Source organism: Lagopus muta, chromosome 1, assembly GCF_023343835.1.
Source record: "Lagopus muta isolate bLagMut1 chromosome 1, bLagMut1 primary, whole genome shotgun sequence".
NCBI lineage: Eukaryota > Metazoa > Chordata > Aves > Galliformes > Phasianidae > Lagopus > Lagopus muta.
In genome coordinates, this window is record NC_064433.1 from 39655891 (window position 1) to 39674137 (window position 18247).

General features: G+C 33.9%; 1 protein-coding gene across 8 annotated transcripts in view; it reads right to left on the minus strand.

Annotated features, from left to right (window-relative positions):
* PPFIA2 (PTPRF interacting protein alpha 2) overlaps positions 1-18247 on the minus strand; it is a 288180-nt gene that overhangs the window by 25419 nt on the left and 244514 nt on the right. For all 8 annotated transcript variants that reach the window (XM_048934182.1, XM_048934184.1, XM_048934181.1 and 5 more), the window contains 7 exons: positions 18063-18198; positions 17372-17592; positions 14192-14429; positions 13132-13161; positions 12102-12232; positions 11458-11612; positions 8640-8733 (listed from right to left, as the gene is read on the minus strand). In XM_048934182.1, the coding sequence (XP_048790139.1) occupies positions 8640-8733; positions 11458-11612; positions 12102-12232; positions 13132-13161; positions 14192-14429; positions 17372-17592; positions 18063-18198 (1005 nt within the window). The remainder of the gene's footprint in view (positions 1-8639; positions 8734-11457; positions 11613-12101; positions 12233-13131; positions 13162-14191; positions 14430-17371; positions 17593-18062; positions 18199-18247) is intronic.

Here is an 18247-nt window from a genome sequence, read left to right on the forward strand (position 1 = left end):
AAATAAAACACTTGTGGAATAAACAGACTTGCACAATGTATAACCTTGCAATCTTTATGTAGTGCTCTAAATTAGAGATGCCTGGAATTCCCAGGTTGATTAAATCTTACCAAGTCTAATTTTACGAAGCCATTTCATAATCATACATTCTAATTTACATCATAAATTTAATCATACATACTAATTTACACTAGTTAATGTGGTAAACCCTGCTCCCTTCAAGCTTTTCTGTCTTTCCAGCCTTCAGGAAGTGAGAGCTGAAACATTGTTTGAATGCAAGAAATTTTCTCCCTAAGCTCTGCAAGTAATTCAAGAAGAAATAACATTTGTATGGTAGATAAAAGAGGAGTTAGAAATTTTAAACTTGATATAAGGGTAACAATTAAAAAAAAAAAAAAAAACTTAAAAAAAAACTGGCGAAAAAAAGTAAAGGCTTATGCAAAATGAAATATTACTGTACTGCTATATAGCATGAGGGCTTAAAAAGGAAAAAAGAATGTTTTCTGGATTACTTAAGTGTTTGGGAGTTTGAGTCCTCCGGGATTTAGTGTAGCAAAATATATATGAATAAATGTCTTTAGTATTTTGGGCCATTTCTGTTGTGATTTTTCCACTGACTTAAACTTTAAATGTCTTTATAATTCTGGGCTTGAGACTGCCCAAAATGCGTTTAAGAACTTCTGCAGCAGTTACTTACAAATAGTTTCTTCATTATGTTCAGCCTTGCAGGAACAAGTCCTAAATTTCTGTGTGCTTTCAATACTTTGAAAAGTTTCATTTGGGTCATTTTTCTGCATGATATTGTTATACAGGAGTAACAGAAGAAAAATAAAAATTAAAAAAAAAAAGGAAAAAGAAAACAGAAGAGAAAAAGAAGAAATAAGAACAAAATATAGAATACAAACATGGTGCTGAAAATGAATATGTTCAGCAGCCATGGTGTTTTAACTTACCCAGATATGCTTTTCATGAGATGAAGAGAGATGAATGGAAAAAAAAAAAAAAGTACATAAATGTTAATGAATATACAGTAGTTCATAAAGAAACCATATGATAGATAAAATAATAGCAGTATTACAATTACCAAAATCTTTCTAAATGGTCTCTTAATATTTTAAAAATTATGTGTTCTTTTGAAGAACAGACACATTTTTCAAAATGAGATTTTTATTAAACTGATGTTGGTTATTTATTAGGTATCAACTCAGCAAAGTGCATCTACAAAACATATTTGTACCAAAGGTCTGTAAATATGGTTAATGTGGAGTAGATTTTTAACTTAAAGTTTGCTGCTCTGTTTGGAATAATTTCATTCTGGTTTGAGTGTTTTTCCCTCTAGGTAACCTATTTTTGCCAGTATAATTGATAACGGTACCTGTACGAGAAACCAGGATGCATCGATAATAAAATTTCTTCAACATCCTCTAATTGCCATCGTAAAAAGAAAATTATATGCCTGAATGAAATCCAGATATCTCAGAATTAAATTATATTTCTATTAACTCTTGATTTACAGAGATATAAAAGGGTTTGGTAGGTACAGCTATAGAAGAAAACTTTGAAGTGAAATGCCTGTGCTCTGATTAATTACAAAGATGTTGTATTCATTTCAGTAAGTTTAGCAGCGAGCTGGTTCCAAGATCTTGAATTTTGTTTCTGTGTTTGTGTGTGAGAAGCAGAACAGCTGTGAGAGAGAAGAAAAAATACAAGACAGAAAAGTAAATGAAAACAAATAACAAAGTCATACGAAGATAGTTTAAGAAAGGAAAATTAAGAAATGGGAGGACAGTGAAGGTATGGAATATAAATAAAGGACTAGAAAACTAGTCAAGCAATTACCAGGTGTGTTGGAGGGACCATTAAGATTGAATATGCATCCTCATGATTTTGAGGGCAAAATTCCATCATCTTTATTTTCTACTGAGAAAGAAGTACTGGCTGACTTGAACTCTTTTGCCTTTCATTTTGGACCTTCCAAAGTCTATCAAACTGTATCCTACATCTTCCTCTGAATACTCCTTTGGATATGGATAGAGAGTAATAAAAAAGACTAACCAGAATGTGATCAATTTGTTGGCAGCTTCAGTCAGTTGGAAGTTCTCAGCTGCCTTAGTGTAAGTTAAGGGACCTGCAGACTGTCTTCCCTATTACATCAGAGGATCAAGGATCATCTTCTTGTTTCCTGAGCATTTTGTCCATAGAAAAATAAAATGCTAGAGAAAGAAATGGATCTTTAAATTTGAACTCAGTTTTTCATAAGTCAACAACTTCACTACTATTTTATTGAACGAAGATAACAATTTCCCTCAGATGTATACTAAAGACATGTAGGTATTTTTTTCTGCTGCTGTGTTTAGTAGACTCTTCCCTTAAACAGTTAATTGGAACTGATATTTGCATCTGCAGGAGATCAGCTGCATGTTTGCAAGTAGATGTTTATATTTGTCAAGAAGTCTCAAATTGCAGTTGATACGCCTGTGTTGATAAGGCAGGGAATTGGGCTTTGTCAGATTTTGCTTGAATAGAAAATGTAAATAGTTGAAATAAGTTGTATGGAGAAAAGAATAAAAAACTCTTGACAAAGCATAAAAATATTATTTTAAAAATTCAGTTTCCTTTTAAAATGAGTTCAATATAGATATTATTTATGATGTTCTTTCAGACACAATGCATTGTTTCAGTTTCTTCATCTTTATAGTAATAAGAGTAAGATTTAACAATCCTCTACGCTCGTAACGCTACAATAGGAAGGAATTCCCCAAGTACAGTACCTAATTTAATAGAAAGATACAATTTTAATGTTGTGAAAGCTTTCACTGGCTATTGCAAAGAATTTTTCATTCAAGTAAGGAGTGAAAATATATTTGGCAAAAAAAAAAAAATTAAAAAAATCATATTTACGTATATCTGAAGGACTAGAACCCAATCCAGCCATGGCAAAACCATGGTAGCTACAGCATACAATCAATGATTTCATCAGAATGCTGAAAATCAGTCCCTCCTCTACTGGAATGGGAAAACAGAAAATAACAGCTACTGAACAGAGTATTGTTTGCTAGAAAGGGAGAAAGTACTAAAGAGCCATCTGAAAGCCAACTATATAAGGTAATTTCTGGTTGATGAGGAGGGAAGAAAGAAATTTAATGCTAAGTTTGAATTTTTCTAAAGATGCTGTAAGCAAAAATAGGGAAAAAAACGGCATTAACCTAAATATATCCTTAAGAGTTACCACTGGAAAATAAATCACGTACGTTTAGGACATAATAGTATTTAACAAGCATTAAGTATTCAGGAACATTAGATGGATGGCACAGAAAAAGACCTTAATTAATTCAATTGGATTCATTTTTTTGAAATGTGTGCAATTAAGAAAGTCATTGGAAACAGCCATTTGTATAATGCAGAGGACAGATATTACTTGTATTAAAAAATACATCATATCAAGTTCTAATTTCAATTGCACATATTAGACCTAATTAAAGTGGCACTGTGTGGATTAAAAAGAATCTAAGTGATGACTACAGTGTTTCAAACTTGTATTTCATTAAAAGGCCCACCTTCACATATTTTCAAGTAGCTTACTGATGGGTTCAATTTTCCATAGGCAAATCTAAGCCCCAATATTCTATTTTATTTTATATGTTTATCAATTTTATTGAATGTGTATTCAGCATTTAAAAAGAAAACATTTAAAAATGAAAAACATCATGAGGACTTTAGCATTATTAGGAATTTATCCAGTTTATCAAGTGAGTTTATCAGAATTTATCAACCCTGATTCTAGTTAGAAGGAAACTGATGCTCTTCTATTAATACAGAATATACTGGTGCTTGATATGTTCATTACTGTAGTCAGTTGAGACTTATTTGCATTGCAGCTCTTTCAGGTCAATTAGAAGGCCACGCATACAACAGATTTTATTTTACACAGTAACTGTATGTATAAGAATTACTGAGGTCTTGATTGTACAGAGGTTTGTTCATGAATATATGTATGCATGTGTTCTGGCATATCTAGGCTTTTCTGCAGTCTAATAGATGTTAGGAACTTGCATCTTGCAAACACAACCTGTACCTGTGGAATAAATTTCCCCAAATTAGGTTCATAGGAAATTTTTCTTTTTTGTTTTGATTTTCCTTGGAAGATATAAATCTTACGTCTTAAGCTTGTCTTGCAGATGTGGAATTAAAGGATTTATGTTATTATGCTAATAAAAGAAATAAAAAGAAAACTAAGAGATTCTTATCCAATCAAACAAATACTGGAAGAAAAATGAAAGTTGAACGCTCTGCTCTTGATTCATTCTAACAGGGCCAGATGGCATGGTCATGTCATGACACAGTGAGTGAATTCACTGCAGCTACAAAGTAAGTAATGATTGTTGCACTAACATTTATATAAATACATTTGTAGATTTGGCTGCTTTTGAGCCAGAATCCTGTCAGAATGACCCAGTTAATAGCTAGCTGACTTGCACATAAATTTTCTTCACGAACATAATTTATATATAGCATTTAGGATAAATGGGAAAGTGATGGCATAGACAAATTTCTAACTGTTCTAGCAGCACGCACAAGGTCAAATCTATTTGGCAATCTAGGACTATGCAGCATCTGAATCCCTTTCAAACCTTGCCTTATGCTGGCCCTTTGCAAAGGATGAAATAAACATAGCCTTCCTTCAATGCTGAGAGCCAGGTTGGCTATAAGTAAAAGCTTAAAAGTAACATTTTCAAAAATATAATAATCGTTTTGAATTTGATGATGTAATGATTTCCAGGCAAACCTGTATCTAAGCACTGATGCCTTTTATTTTCAGGTCGGGTGGTTTCATTGTTTTAAATTTTAAAATGTTCATTTCCAAGCTTCCTAGTTTTTCATTTCTAAGAAACATTGTACTGTGGAGTACATGTGAAACCAGCAATAAATGCCTAATAACACATACGTTTTTGAAATATGAGAAGATACACTGCATATTGTTGCAGATCAAATCAAACACTTGAAAAGGATTTGAACTACTGGCACTTTGCAATTTGAAAGGCAAAGCAGAACCCATTCAAACTTCTGTGCTACCTAAGACATACAAAATTTAGTAATAGCTAGACCTATCATGTATTTCAGGTCTGAGAGTAAACATTTATGGATGACTGAAGCATCCTAACCTCTTCTTTTCAGATTACTTGAGGAATATGATGAGGTTATATTTAAAAAAAAAAATCTATACAGCTTCCTTAGTTTGTCCTTGATGCTTTAGGAAGAAAAACTTGTTATGGATACATTTACTGCAATATGCAAATGTTGATTCAAAAGAGATTTTTGTTTGACGCCTTTAAATTTAGCATATCACTGAAGCAAACCGATGATTACATTTTAATGAAGTAGTCAATTGAAACTGAAAGAAATGTAACATCTTAATAACATCTTCTAAGGAAGAAACAAGAAAACTTTAAAATTTAGGTTAATTACATCATTATTACTGGAGAGGGTTTGGTTTCTGGAGATATCATACGATCTCAGGAAACTCTCTCAAGTGAAATGTATTAATCAAGAATCTAAGTGATGCGTACGAATCCTGCTAAAATAGCATTAACACACTACAGTGTTTGTAACTCCATGAAGCCAGTGCAGGGTCAGTGCATGTGCTTGCTGTTCCAGGAGCAGGTCATCAGGATACCTGGGGGCCATTAGCACCTACAGGCTGCAGCAGATTATGGAGTGAAACAACATGCATCTTCATCCTTAAATAAGGGGGCATACTTACTGAATTAATGATAGAGTTGAATACATTCAGAAATACAAAATTACAAGTTTAGCGTTTTAAGGCATTTTTTCACTTAAGAGGTTATTTCAAACAAAATAAATACATTTTAACAGGAACTGCATCTATCTAATTTTTAACTCATTAACTCAAACCTAACTTCAAAATCTGGTAAATTAAACCTTACATGAGCTTTATGAAGCTACTAAGTCCTTTGAGGTGTTCTAGTTGCAGTGATGAGTCCTAACTTTGGTTTCACATCAAGGGCAGAATCCTAGCTTTCCTGCATCTATGAGTTCTACCACTGAAGTGAAAGAGAAGTTGATTGAGCTGCTAACACAAATGAAAACCATTTCACACGAGTTCTGTGTGTAAGGGAGAAATACAAGTTCAACACTGAGGTATTATTCCTGTTTCCTAGAAAAGGCTCTTGGACCACTGAATTTGTTTCCTAAGTAACAAAGCCAGCATGAGTAAAGGTCTTCCAGACCTGTAAATAAGTATGATGAAAAACTTCCTTACTTTAACTATTCTTCTGGTAGGCCTGATTCCTTTGGGACTTTATATCCTAATCTAAATTAGCCAAAGAAATTCTTAGAAGGTGCTCTGCTATTTCTGTTCCAGCCTCTGGAATTTGTAGAGTCTATTCAGCAGTAAGAAGGAATCAAACACTCAAATTTAAATCTTACTGCTATCATAAGACTGAAAATTGTTCTCACCCTCCTCTTATTATTTTTACAAAGACATCGTATACATAAGCATCATCTTTAATGTTACTTTCTCATTTGCATTACCCAAATCAGTAATATTACAGCTGTTGTATGTAATTGAAAGCTACTTCCAAGGGTAGTTATGCATCGTTAAGTATTGGCAAAATTGAATCTGACCGACTGAGACAAACTTGTCATTCAGTTGACTTTTTGGAGAGACTCAACCGAATACTTTCCAAGGTAAGACATGCAAATACATTCTTTATTATGAAATGTTTGTTCCCTTCTACCCTGTTGATAATTAGCACTCAGTGGCAATTACAATTCAGCAGAATCCCACATATCTCTCTCACACAAATATTACATTTTCCCCATACTAAAGTACTTCTATAGCTGTTATATAATGTTAACATTTCTGTGATAGTAAATTAAGAGGAATCTTAAAAGTAGTCATAGTGAAGTGAGAAGCTATGAATATGGATAAATCTAAAGTGGTGAAAAAAAAAATCTTAATGACACAGGTAAATAGCATATACTACAGTATACAATTCAGACCAGATGATCTGTCACAGCCAAGTGATGGTCACAAAGGAAAGATTCCTTTCCTTCCAGCAGAGAATATTTTGTTTACACTTAATCCATAAAGAGCCAAGGACAGAAGACAGATAAAAGGAAAAACAAAAGGAAAGACTTGAAAAGAAGATGGCATGGGGAAGTCTCGTTATGTGAGATTAGACAGAAGTCTAATAACTGGTTATTTAAACACCTACGTTTTCTAGACTAAAAACTTGGTAGGCACTATCATGTATGAAGTACTGTCAAGTATGTGTCAAGTGTTAGGCTAGCTTATGCAGTTTAAATAACTATAACATATGACAAAGTGAAGACATTTGTCCTTTCAAAATGAACACATTTGTCCCTTTCTTTTTGTGCTATCTTCATTCTCCAGAGCTTGAATATAAATAGGGGTTGCAAAAAAAAAAAAAAAACAATAGACTGCTGAATAGTCATTGGAATGCTTTCTAAAATCTAATAAAGAGGTGTAGTAATATACCCTATACTTCCATATATTTCTTAATAAATAGTGATTGATAATAGATTTACAACCAAAAAAAACCCTATGAATATTCTGAGTATCTCAGTTGAATTGAAAATGACTCTTCTCTGCCAGCTAGCACAATGAATGCTCTTTAATTGCTAAACTGGGGCTGATTTAAACTGAACACTTAGATTTGTATGTTACACAGATACGTGCTTTTAAACAAACTTGACACAAAAGTAGTTGTTAAAAATATTCTACATTTAAGTTTAAACAATAAGTGAAATACATCCTTGGATTGTAACTTATCTTGAAACTGCAAAGGAGCATTAAAAGACTGAAAGAGACCAGAAAACACCACGTTTTAAAAATCAGGCTTTCAGAATCCAAATAATAGCACTAAATTAGTAATTATGGATGAAACAAAAACCTGTTTACTAAATGAATTTTCAACCTCATTTTTAAATATAACCTTTTTTCTCAGACACCCTCTAACTACACTGAAACTGTGATGCTGCCAAGATGTATCTTTTGTGTTTAAAGCTTTATTTTAATAGTTCTCCTTAGTTCCTGGCAGCTGCCATCAACCAATGTACTGGTGTTACAAGTAGGTGAACCAGAGACAGTTAAATTATTACATGATTTAGGTGAACAACCAGTGAGGTTGCCATTTGCTGACAGGAAAAAAAAGAATTTGAAGCTGCTAGGGCTTGTGGGGCGCCTTTGACTTCAATGTTCAATGCTTGTTCAATGGATAATGTGAACAATTTTTCTCTGTTCAGAAAAAATCATGTAGTAAGGTCACTATAATGTTTTTTTTTCACTGCCTTCCTATTTTGTTCAGAACTATTGTTACCAAAAGGCTCAAAACTAATTACAATGGGAAATAGAAAGCATCTCTTAGTGTTTTACAAATGAAACAATGTAGTGCAATTGAAAACTATTTTTTCCTATTTTTCCTATATTTCATACGCAGCTTTAAAAACATTTACTGTAGAAAAAAATACAGTAAGTCAAAAATTGCCATAGTAGATGGTGATGACTCTTGGTACACATCTGCATAAAATCAACACAAAAATTGACATTTGATTCAAGCACGAGACAATAAAAGTGACATGAACACGGTACTCACTTCTTCTTTAGCCTTCGGTCTTTTTCTGCTTGGGTTCCAAGTTTGCCTAATCCCAGAGACTCTTGTGCTGCCGCTTCTGTTTCAATATAACCTCCTGTGTTGAAAGAGGGAAAAGAAATACATATTTTCCCATAGCTCTTTCCCAGTGGCTCCCTCAACTCTTCAATCCCCGTTCCATCCTCCTTCAAAGTCATCTATGACATCTGGAGTAGTGGAGAACTGCTTCTGGCAGGTGTTTATTTTTAGTACATGAAAAGAAGTAGAAAGAAAAATTGTTTCCTCCTCCTTGCGTTCAGCAGAAATGTTTGAGAAAGGGACTCTGATCTCTTTTGCCTGTTTTTCTCAGCCTCCTTAAGGCTCAGCCTCATGGCCGTAATTGAGCAATGCCATCACTATTTAATTAATCTTAGTGGGGAAACGTGCTGATGAAACGATGACAGATTATCCCAGACTGCAAAGTATTCTCAGCATAGCAGATTTTATCGCACAACAAACACATCTGGGCCTGTGAAAGACCTATGGCACATTGCAGTGGATGGGGTCATTGTGCTTGTCTGTACCTCAGGCATGTAGATGGCCGTGATAAATGTTCCTAACCAGCTGAATACATCATACAGACCACCTTGCTGGGATGGGGCTAAATTTCCCCTTATTTATTATTTGCCTTAAGGACTAGAATATTTAAAACATAAAATGGGAAGAACACGTGAATGTCTAGAGTGCTATTCCCCGAAAGAGAGAAGATTGGATCAAGTTAAAATCAAACAAATTAAGAAAATGAAATAAGACACTCCCATCCTCTGTAACGTTCCTTTCTCCTTCTTCAGTAAATAAAAGACGTCTGGAAGAAATTAGTAACATGGAATCTTGATGCTAAGAAAGATACCCTAAGGCATGAAATTTGCCTTTGAACAATGACACAGATGGTTTAACAGAGATGATAAAGATAGCATATTATGAAAATAATTATGAAAAGAATAGGAGTTTATCAGTGGGAAACTAAGTTTTGAAGGTAACGTTGAGCAAGGTAATATGTTGAGTGATAGCTTGGATTTGAAAAACCTAGTGATAAAACTGGAGGATCCGGTGTTGCTTCTTTAATGTGAATAACTTTGCTTTTAAGCTAAAGAATAGATGACACAAAAATTTTATATAATTGCAAATCTTCATTAATAGCTAATATTATAATTTCATGAGCTAGTGTTGGGAATTATAAATAGGCTTTGGCCAATTATACATATGTCTTATTAATCATTTTGTGTATTATTATGAAATTAATCTATTGCCAGATTACATTGCTCCTTAGACAGTCTTTCAAGGTGTTATTTTGTTTCTGTTCATACTGAAAATAATTGGAGGGAAGACCAACGAATTTATTACATCTTTGTCCTCTGTATTCCCAAATTACTGTGAAATCATAGATTATTATACCTAGGCCATCAGTATCAATACAATTGTTTTTATGGAATGTAAATGTGAATTAAGAATTAATTTAGCCACAGTCTAAAGTTACAAAATCAGGCAGATGGTGACATGCAGGAGTATTTGGGAGATCTAATTAATGGGATTCTGAAATAAGCTGTGAAGATGATTGAATAAATTAATTTTATTCTTCCCACACTAAGGAAAAAAGAAAGGAATTTAAATTAAGATTAGAAATTAGCTGGTTTTCTTTACAAGAACACAAGAGAAAGAGGAGAAAAGTTGGGGTGTAAATAGAGAACAATTAATCCTTTGATTTTACTCTGATACTTTGATCCCAATATTACCTAGCTTTATGCTGTAGTATTTCAGTGACGGTTTCGTTAGTGGTGATGATAATATATATTAATAAGAACAAAGATGTTTTGTTATTGGTGGTGGTGGGTTTTGTGTTTTTTTTTTTTTTTTCTTTTTTTTAATTTGGGCCTATGTATTACTCCACCATTTACAATTACTGCAGACCTTTAAATTTTTTTTACAGGTGTTATGTGGACACCATGGCAGTAAAAAATCAGTGTTTCACAAAACTGTGCTCAGACATCTTCATGTCTAGGAAATTTTATGGACACATCTATACCAAATTTATGTTTGTGTTAACATGTGTATGTAATTACCTGTTTGGGTATGCAGACTATGAGACTGTGCTAAAGGCTTCACTTTCCATTGCTTTTGCTACCTGTAGCTAGTTAAATAAAATTATGCCATGACTGTTTTGATGTTTTTTTTTGTTTTTTTTTTTTCTTTTGCATATGGTATGGACACGTCCTGTGGAACATTTCAGAAGAAAAATTTTCCCAGACATGAATTAGACAAAGATCTTGGAGAAGGTGAAAAGAAATACAAGGAAAATAAAGCATTGCCATAGGCAGCATAGCTAACTGCAAGAGTATGGTGAGGACATCAGTGACAGGTACAAGTAGACATCTACTGGTGTGCTGCAACAAGAAAGGCAAATGCACTTTCTTGCAAGGACCTTTTATAGTAGATATACCCCTTAGAGTGGGATTATACTTAGTACTCTCTTACCTCTTTTTTATTTTGATTATTTGAGAACACACTGTTAGCATTTTAACTGTAATTTAATAGAGTATTGAAGCACTAGGTTCAGTGAAGAGAATGACTTGTAATTTGTGTTAGAAGTCTTCTTTCATTTATGTGTTAAAGTCACAGCAAACTCCTGACATATAATTTCTGATAGCAACGGAGTCTCTAATGACAAGGTTCCATCAGAGTAAATGGAAAAAAAAAAGCAAACTGGAAAGTGGAGAAGAACGTATTAAAAAAGGAAAAATGATTGTGAAGTGGTGACCACGGCTTGGTACCACTAATTCCTTACTGAGCTGTCCAAGTCGAGCCTTCTCTTTTTTACCAAACAAGCGTCCTATCGAGGACTTGATTCCTTTCTTCTTTGGAGCTTTGTGCAGGGAGTCCTGACTGCTACTGACACTGCCAAGACCAATACTTTCTGGCTCCAATGAAGCAGGTAAACTACTATAAATGACAATAAAGACATAGAACAGATAACATATTAACATTTTTTACTTTCTTCTTGCGGCCGTGCAAATAAATGAATTTGTTATAAGTTAGTAATAAACTTCCCACAACTGAAACAATTAATCCCATCTTGCTCCTTAATTGATTTAGCATTATGTAAAGTAATACAGGGCCAGAAATAAATAATAATATTTGTTTGCTATTTGTTTGCAATTGATATAAATACAGGAATCAGCCTGATATTTGTCTTTCTAGGAAATGCAGGATCCCTACTTCTAGTACTTCTGGTAGAGATCAAAACTATATCTTAAAACAGAATTTGTCAATTTTAGCACTGACAAATACTTTCATCTTCACAAAGGAGACCAAGATAAAAGTTTATTCTTTATGGCAGGGGAAGCAATTGCCAACAAGAAATATGAGGAAATCAGGCCATTTTATAGCACACAAAAGTTCAGTTCTGACTCACGTTATGGAAATAATTACCTTCTGGCATCATTGTGGTATGAAGAAGGAAGGGTATGAGTCATTCTGATAGCTCTGGGTGTTGGAGGGGGAGAAGTTTCACATTTGATCGTGGCTTTATCTTCACGTCCATCTTCTTCGACTACTGCAATCTGGGGGAGATACACCATTTAGACCTGAAGAGCTTTTCATCAGCTTTTCAGCATATGCTTCAGAAATTTGCCAGTTGAACTGAAGCATTTATGGATTTAAAGGAGGTTTAAAAAAAAAAATAATAAGAAGAAGGCTTCTTATTTCTTAAAAAGACTATTGGGAAAAAAAACCAAGATTGACTAAACATGGTAGCTTATAGTATATATATGAAAGAACAAAGACTATATTTGCAGAAGAAATTCATTTCTTTTATGACAAACAGGTTGATCCAGTAAAGGTCTAAGCATGAAAATAACTTTATTCATGAGCAATTTTTTTGCATTAAACAGGATTATTCATGAAACAAAATTCTCAGGTAAGGTGGAAGGTAAATACAGACATAAACAAGATCAATCCCTCTGGAGCATGATAACAGATTGGTCAGAGTACTTGAAAATAAGCATGGAAGAAAAGGTTTTGTCACAACGTATAATAATTTAAATTGAAGATTGTCTCTACTCTTGTAAAGATAAAGCCCACATTCAGTGACAATTCCGCAAATAACTTCATACCACTCCAAAGATTTCAAGCAGTCTGACTGATTTCTCCTAAAAATGGCCAAAATACATCTGAAGGTAATTCTCATGCCCACTTGTTTTTCTTGTTTTCTTGTTTTTCACTGTGTTTCTTTTAAGTGTGTGCTGGGGAGGCTACTCCAAAGTATCACTTGTGAGCCTTGATTCTTGGAATAGTAGGGACTACTGCAAGCCTCTTTAGGTAAATTTAGAATTATTATGTTTGGGGACTGGGTGACAAGGAGTGAAGGGGGTGAAATGGGTGGGAAGGAACCTAGTGATTTAAACAGCAGAGGAATATGGTGAATGCACTTTCTTGACTTAAAAAAAAGCTAGAGTCTTACCTTTCTCCGATGTTTCCTTAGATCGCTTGGCTTAAATCGGTAACAAAAGAAGCAACAACAACAGAAAAGAATGATTAATATATCTTATCTGAGCATAACAATGCCACGCACTCTTTCTTCTGACATCCAAAATTTAATACTACCCATATACTGAACATAAAAGTAAACATGGTGGTACAATGCTTCACAAATACACTGTCTCTGAAAGCAGTTACTTTTTCTAATGGTACAATTCCCTTCATTTTTATAAACTTAGAATAGAATAGGACATTCCAAATTTATGACAGCACTTTATAAAATTTTTTCATATAAAATCTTTCAGTAAGCATGTCCCCTAAGACAGATATATTTGTAGTTTTATGAAATATTGCAAACAAATCAGTGTTTCACCAAGTATAAACATAAAATATCATCAGCAAATAGCACATCTGAAAAAGGGTCATTTCTCTCCTCTTACCGTGTCTTATCAAGTCAGTGAATACAAATTCATCCATCTCTTGTACTTCAATATTATTTGGCAGTAGGCAGTTGCTAGAATGTGCCATGTTTCACTCTTTTTTTCCTTTTTTTTTTTTCTCCACTCATTCAGAGCTGAAGATATTGCAGAATGTATTCACTGTGTCAACCTGGGCTGCAGAAACTCCAGGGATACTGCTCCTCCAGCTAACCCCTACAGGACCATTTGGTAACTTGGGCTCTAGAGATGAGACTTCTATATAACTCTTTCCAACTCAGTGTTCTCAGAGGATGTCTGATAGTATATTGTGTCTGTCCCCAGCCAGGAAGGATAAGGAGATATTTCACATTCAACTTCTGCTAAAGCAACTCAGGGGGAGTATCTTGAAAAGATCAAAGTATGTGCTAGAGAGGGTGAGTGAAGTGAGGCTGTGGGGCACTACTTCTGTGGCTCCTGATACATTAAGAATTTGGCTGAAACTCACAGACATATCCATCTGAGCTTTAGCACAGCTACATCTGGATGCCAGAGATGAGCCATGCATACAGTAAAAGATGATGCTAGAAATGTCACACCCCAAATTAGCATCACAGAGTCTCTTACCAGCGTCATAACCCCCATTCTATCCATCTCCCTGGCAGGACTGCGAGGGGTGAGTTTAGGAGTTGAGTGTCCGCTGGGAGGGGAAGAGCTTGCAAGTGATGATGCTGTCACTGAGCCAGTAATGGATGTACCTTGATGGACTCTGGCTAGATTTAAGCCTTCCAGACTCACGCTAGCCACTCTGTTCTCTATCTCTTCAGCACGCAGTTCTGTTGACTCTTTTTCTTCTTGGATTAACCTTATAAAATTAAAGGACATGGCTGGATTTAGGACAACATTAATACTCTGAAAGTATTTCTAGATTCTGAAAGCAAAATTTTCTTCCTTGGTACTTATCATTTTGCACACAGACACACACTGGCACAAAATAAATACTTATGCGGAGGTTACTTATGCCCATTGGTAACTGTATATTTAATTTCTCATTGCAGTTTCTACCTTTGTCTCTGCATGCACCAAAACTGAATGTAAAAAAATCATTCTTCTCAAAACAAAAAGAAAGCAAATATGAGTTTCACAGATCAACTCCAAAATAATGTTTTAGGTATTTTTAATCACCAGAATTATAAAATCCTTTCTCCTGTTCCTCCAACCTCAAAACCTGTTTGAAGAATCTGCCCAACAACAAGAATTTATGTATGATATTTCAGGAAGATTGGTTTCTTTGCATGGGAGAAAGAGAGGGAGAGTGAACGATCCTATTTACCATAGGAAAATAATTCCAATCTTAAGTTGAATTCAGCTGACTTTATTTTGCTAAACCATAAAGAAAAATTTAATTGTCAAATTAAATTGTCAAATGGTCCCAAAGGTCCCCTTTGAGAAGGGAATTGCTAAGATAATCTATATTAGTAAAGCAAGGGAACATGTAGGACAATTTGTCTGTTTCATCCCTACAAATTGATGAAAAGATGACAGCTGTTTGTAAAGCATTAAGTTTTTAAATGAATTTCATTGGAAGAGCTCTCACTGGAAATGAATATTAGTTTCTTGAACATGCATAGCTTCAATAGAAGGTGTCAACTGGGTTATTTTGCTTCAGAAAAATATATTAAGAATAAAAGACTTCTTGTATATGTTTTGAACACAAACCAAGTCAGAAGGAATTTTTTTGTTTGCAAAGATAAGGAAAATGGATGAGGGATCATAGTAAAATATGACAGAATTTGAAACACGGAAAGTCTGAATCTGTGAACCAGGCTTGAGGTTTTTTGGTTTTGTTATTTTTCTTAACGTGAAATGGAGGAAGTACAATAAATTAAAACGTAATACTTTGAAAATGGAAACCTAAAAATCCCTGTGCTGTGATAGATTTTCTTCCCTAAAATCTATTTCAAAGTGTCTACAAAAAACCTACTGTTCTTTCTGTAATGAGAAGTCTATGAAACTCAATGGCAAATAACATTTTGAGAGAGATTCAGAACAAATCTTCTTTGTTTTGTATATACACGTATATATATTTGTATATATTTAGATATTTTGCAAAATATCTAAACTCTGAATAGCCTCGTATAATACAACCAACTCAAAACTAGTTTTTAATCTCCTGATATCTCCCACTCATTTGACAAACCTCCTTTCGCCAACAAAAAAAGACTAAAAAGATGTGGAATGTAATACAGTTTATAATGACTATCCTTACAGAATCTTTTTTTTTCCTGATACATTAAAATCAAAACATAATAAAATTAATTATCTGGATTTTGATAATAGTGGTGGTGGTAAATAAAAGCCTATATCCCAGTATACAAGTATTAGTAGGGGAAATAAATGACCCCCAGCAAAAATGACTATATACAATGTGTCCCCTTTTTATTTCCTTTCATGACATAAAACAATACCTACTACCTAATTCAAGATCCTCTGTTTAGTAGAGGAATGTTTTGATTCAAGATGGCACAAGTAATATCTCATTATGTCACCTTCAAGTACAACTTCTTTTCAAAACTCTTTACTGTATTATAAATTACTTGTTAAATTGTTAAAACGCTAATATATATATATATATATATATATATATATATATATATATATATATATAAATACATTTGTTGAATCTACAGCAACCTGAATTGCTGACTTCTTTGCAGTAATGGAAAATATTGATGGATTTCTCTTTTACATACTCAAAATGCATTGTTTTAGGGAGCTCTGTCCTCCCAGCAACAAAATTTCACTTTGCCTTTTTTGTCTTGGTTTACACCGGGGTTAAATCCCACGTGAATCTTCATTCAATTCTGGAAGTAGCAAAAACCAAAAGCTACAGATCTCTAATAAAAGATCTTGCCGGGACTAGAAATGTTATCCAGTCAATATATTTCAATTTTTTCCAAAACTACCTTGCAAAGATTGAGATCTTGAAAAGGTAATCTGGTTTTGATTGTATTTCTAAACATACACTTTCTGTCCATAGAATTACCAGAAGTGACTGATAACCTCTTCCAGAGAAATGATGTTTTTTTGATGCATGAACTTATTAAAAAGTTACTCTTCCTGAAAAACTGTAAGAAAGTTTTCAGCCTAAAACATGATTTCAATTACAAAAATACCTTAAATAAATTATGTTACTCAATTCTCCTTCATTCCATTAAATTTGCATAAAAACTAGCAAGCCACAATTATTTCACTACCTATTTCCCAGTACTATAACCTATCAGGTACATGAAAACAACAACAACAAAAACTGCATTCCATAGAAAATCAAAACAATTTCTTGGAAAGCGTGGCTTATATGAAATGTAACATTGGAAAAGTTACCAGAGGAAAACATGAACAGGAAATGAAATAAAGCATTTCACATAGGAGGTAATTGGTGAGTAGTTATTTATACAGAACAGGGAGAAAGATCTTGAAAAGATTATGAACAGAATTTTGTAAAATTTGCCATGTGTCACATTCTCTTATGCATTTATTTTTAGTTGCTCAGTGGTCCTCTGCAAGAAACTTTTATTTGACAGTAAACTATTTTTTCCCTACTATCAGAAAATACAGAAATCAATGTTCTATTCATGCAATAAATACAGAATAAATCTGTAAATTATCTATAGATAAATACATTATCAATCCTTTAAATGTACAAGTGGTTTCCAAATTGTTATGAATGGTATCTAAGCTCATGCACTGAAAGGACCCTAAAGCTGTAATCAAGAAATGCACCACAGATGGTTCAAGGCTGCATACCTGATTTCTTTATTGATTGCATCTAGCTGCTCCTGAAGCATCATGGCCAGCGTCTGGGCATCAGAATGGCCACTTGGTGACAAGAGGTCCATGGAGCTGAAAAGCGTTTCTCTATCATCATCATCAATGTCAGACATTTCAGTGTCACTTTCAAATGGATGACTGCTCAAAACACCAATCTGCTGAGTCCTATTCCACTCATGATCTCCAAGTGATTTTACCTAAGCAGGAATTAGGATATATATGTCTTACTCCACAGAAAACAGTTGCAGAGTTGAACGATAAAATGGAGAAGGAAAGTAACTCACATTCAAGAATACTTATTCAATAATTATTCTCCATTGATACATGCAACATTATGGCAAGAAGGCATTTGATTGGCATTGTGGAGGATGTAAAGTATTTTCACATAATTTCTAATGCTGTGTAAAGTTAACTGCTAGGAAAATTTGTGAAGATAATGAAAAAAGACAAATAGTCAAATACGCTCAAACTTTGGAGTCTGAACTTCAATGTTTTCTGCCTTCATTTTAGTACAACAGTGATCTATGTATAAATAGAAAAAAAACCTACTCTTGGTGTTTGTGCTTATTCATTTATTTGGTTTTCCAGAAATACGCAAGCCTTAAATTTAACAGCCTGAAAAACATTTTCATTTTAAAGAATGTAGGAAAATAAATCAGATATTAACCTTTGGTTCATCTCTGCGTACTCCCATGCGTCCCCTTCTAGGTCGCCTTATCACCTTAGTTGACCGATAGTCAGACTGGCTCTCCACCAGTGAACCCACAGAATACCTCAACTCTGCTGATGAGTCCAGATGAGGCCTGGGAAAAGAATCGAAGAAACAGAATTCAACATGAAGATAATTAGCAC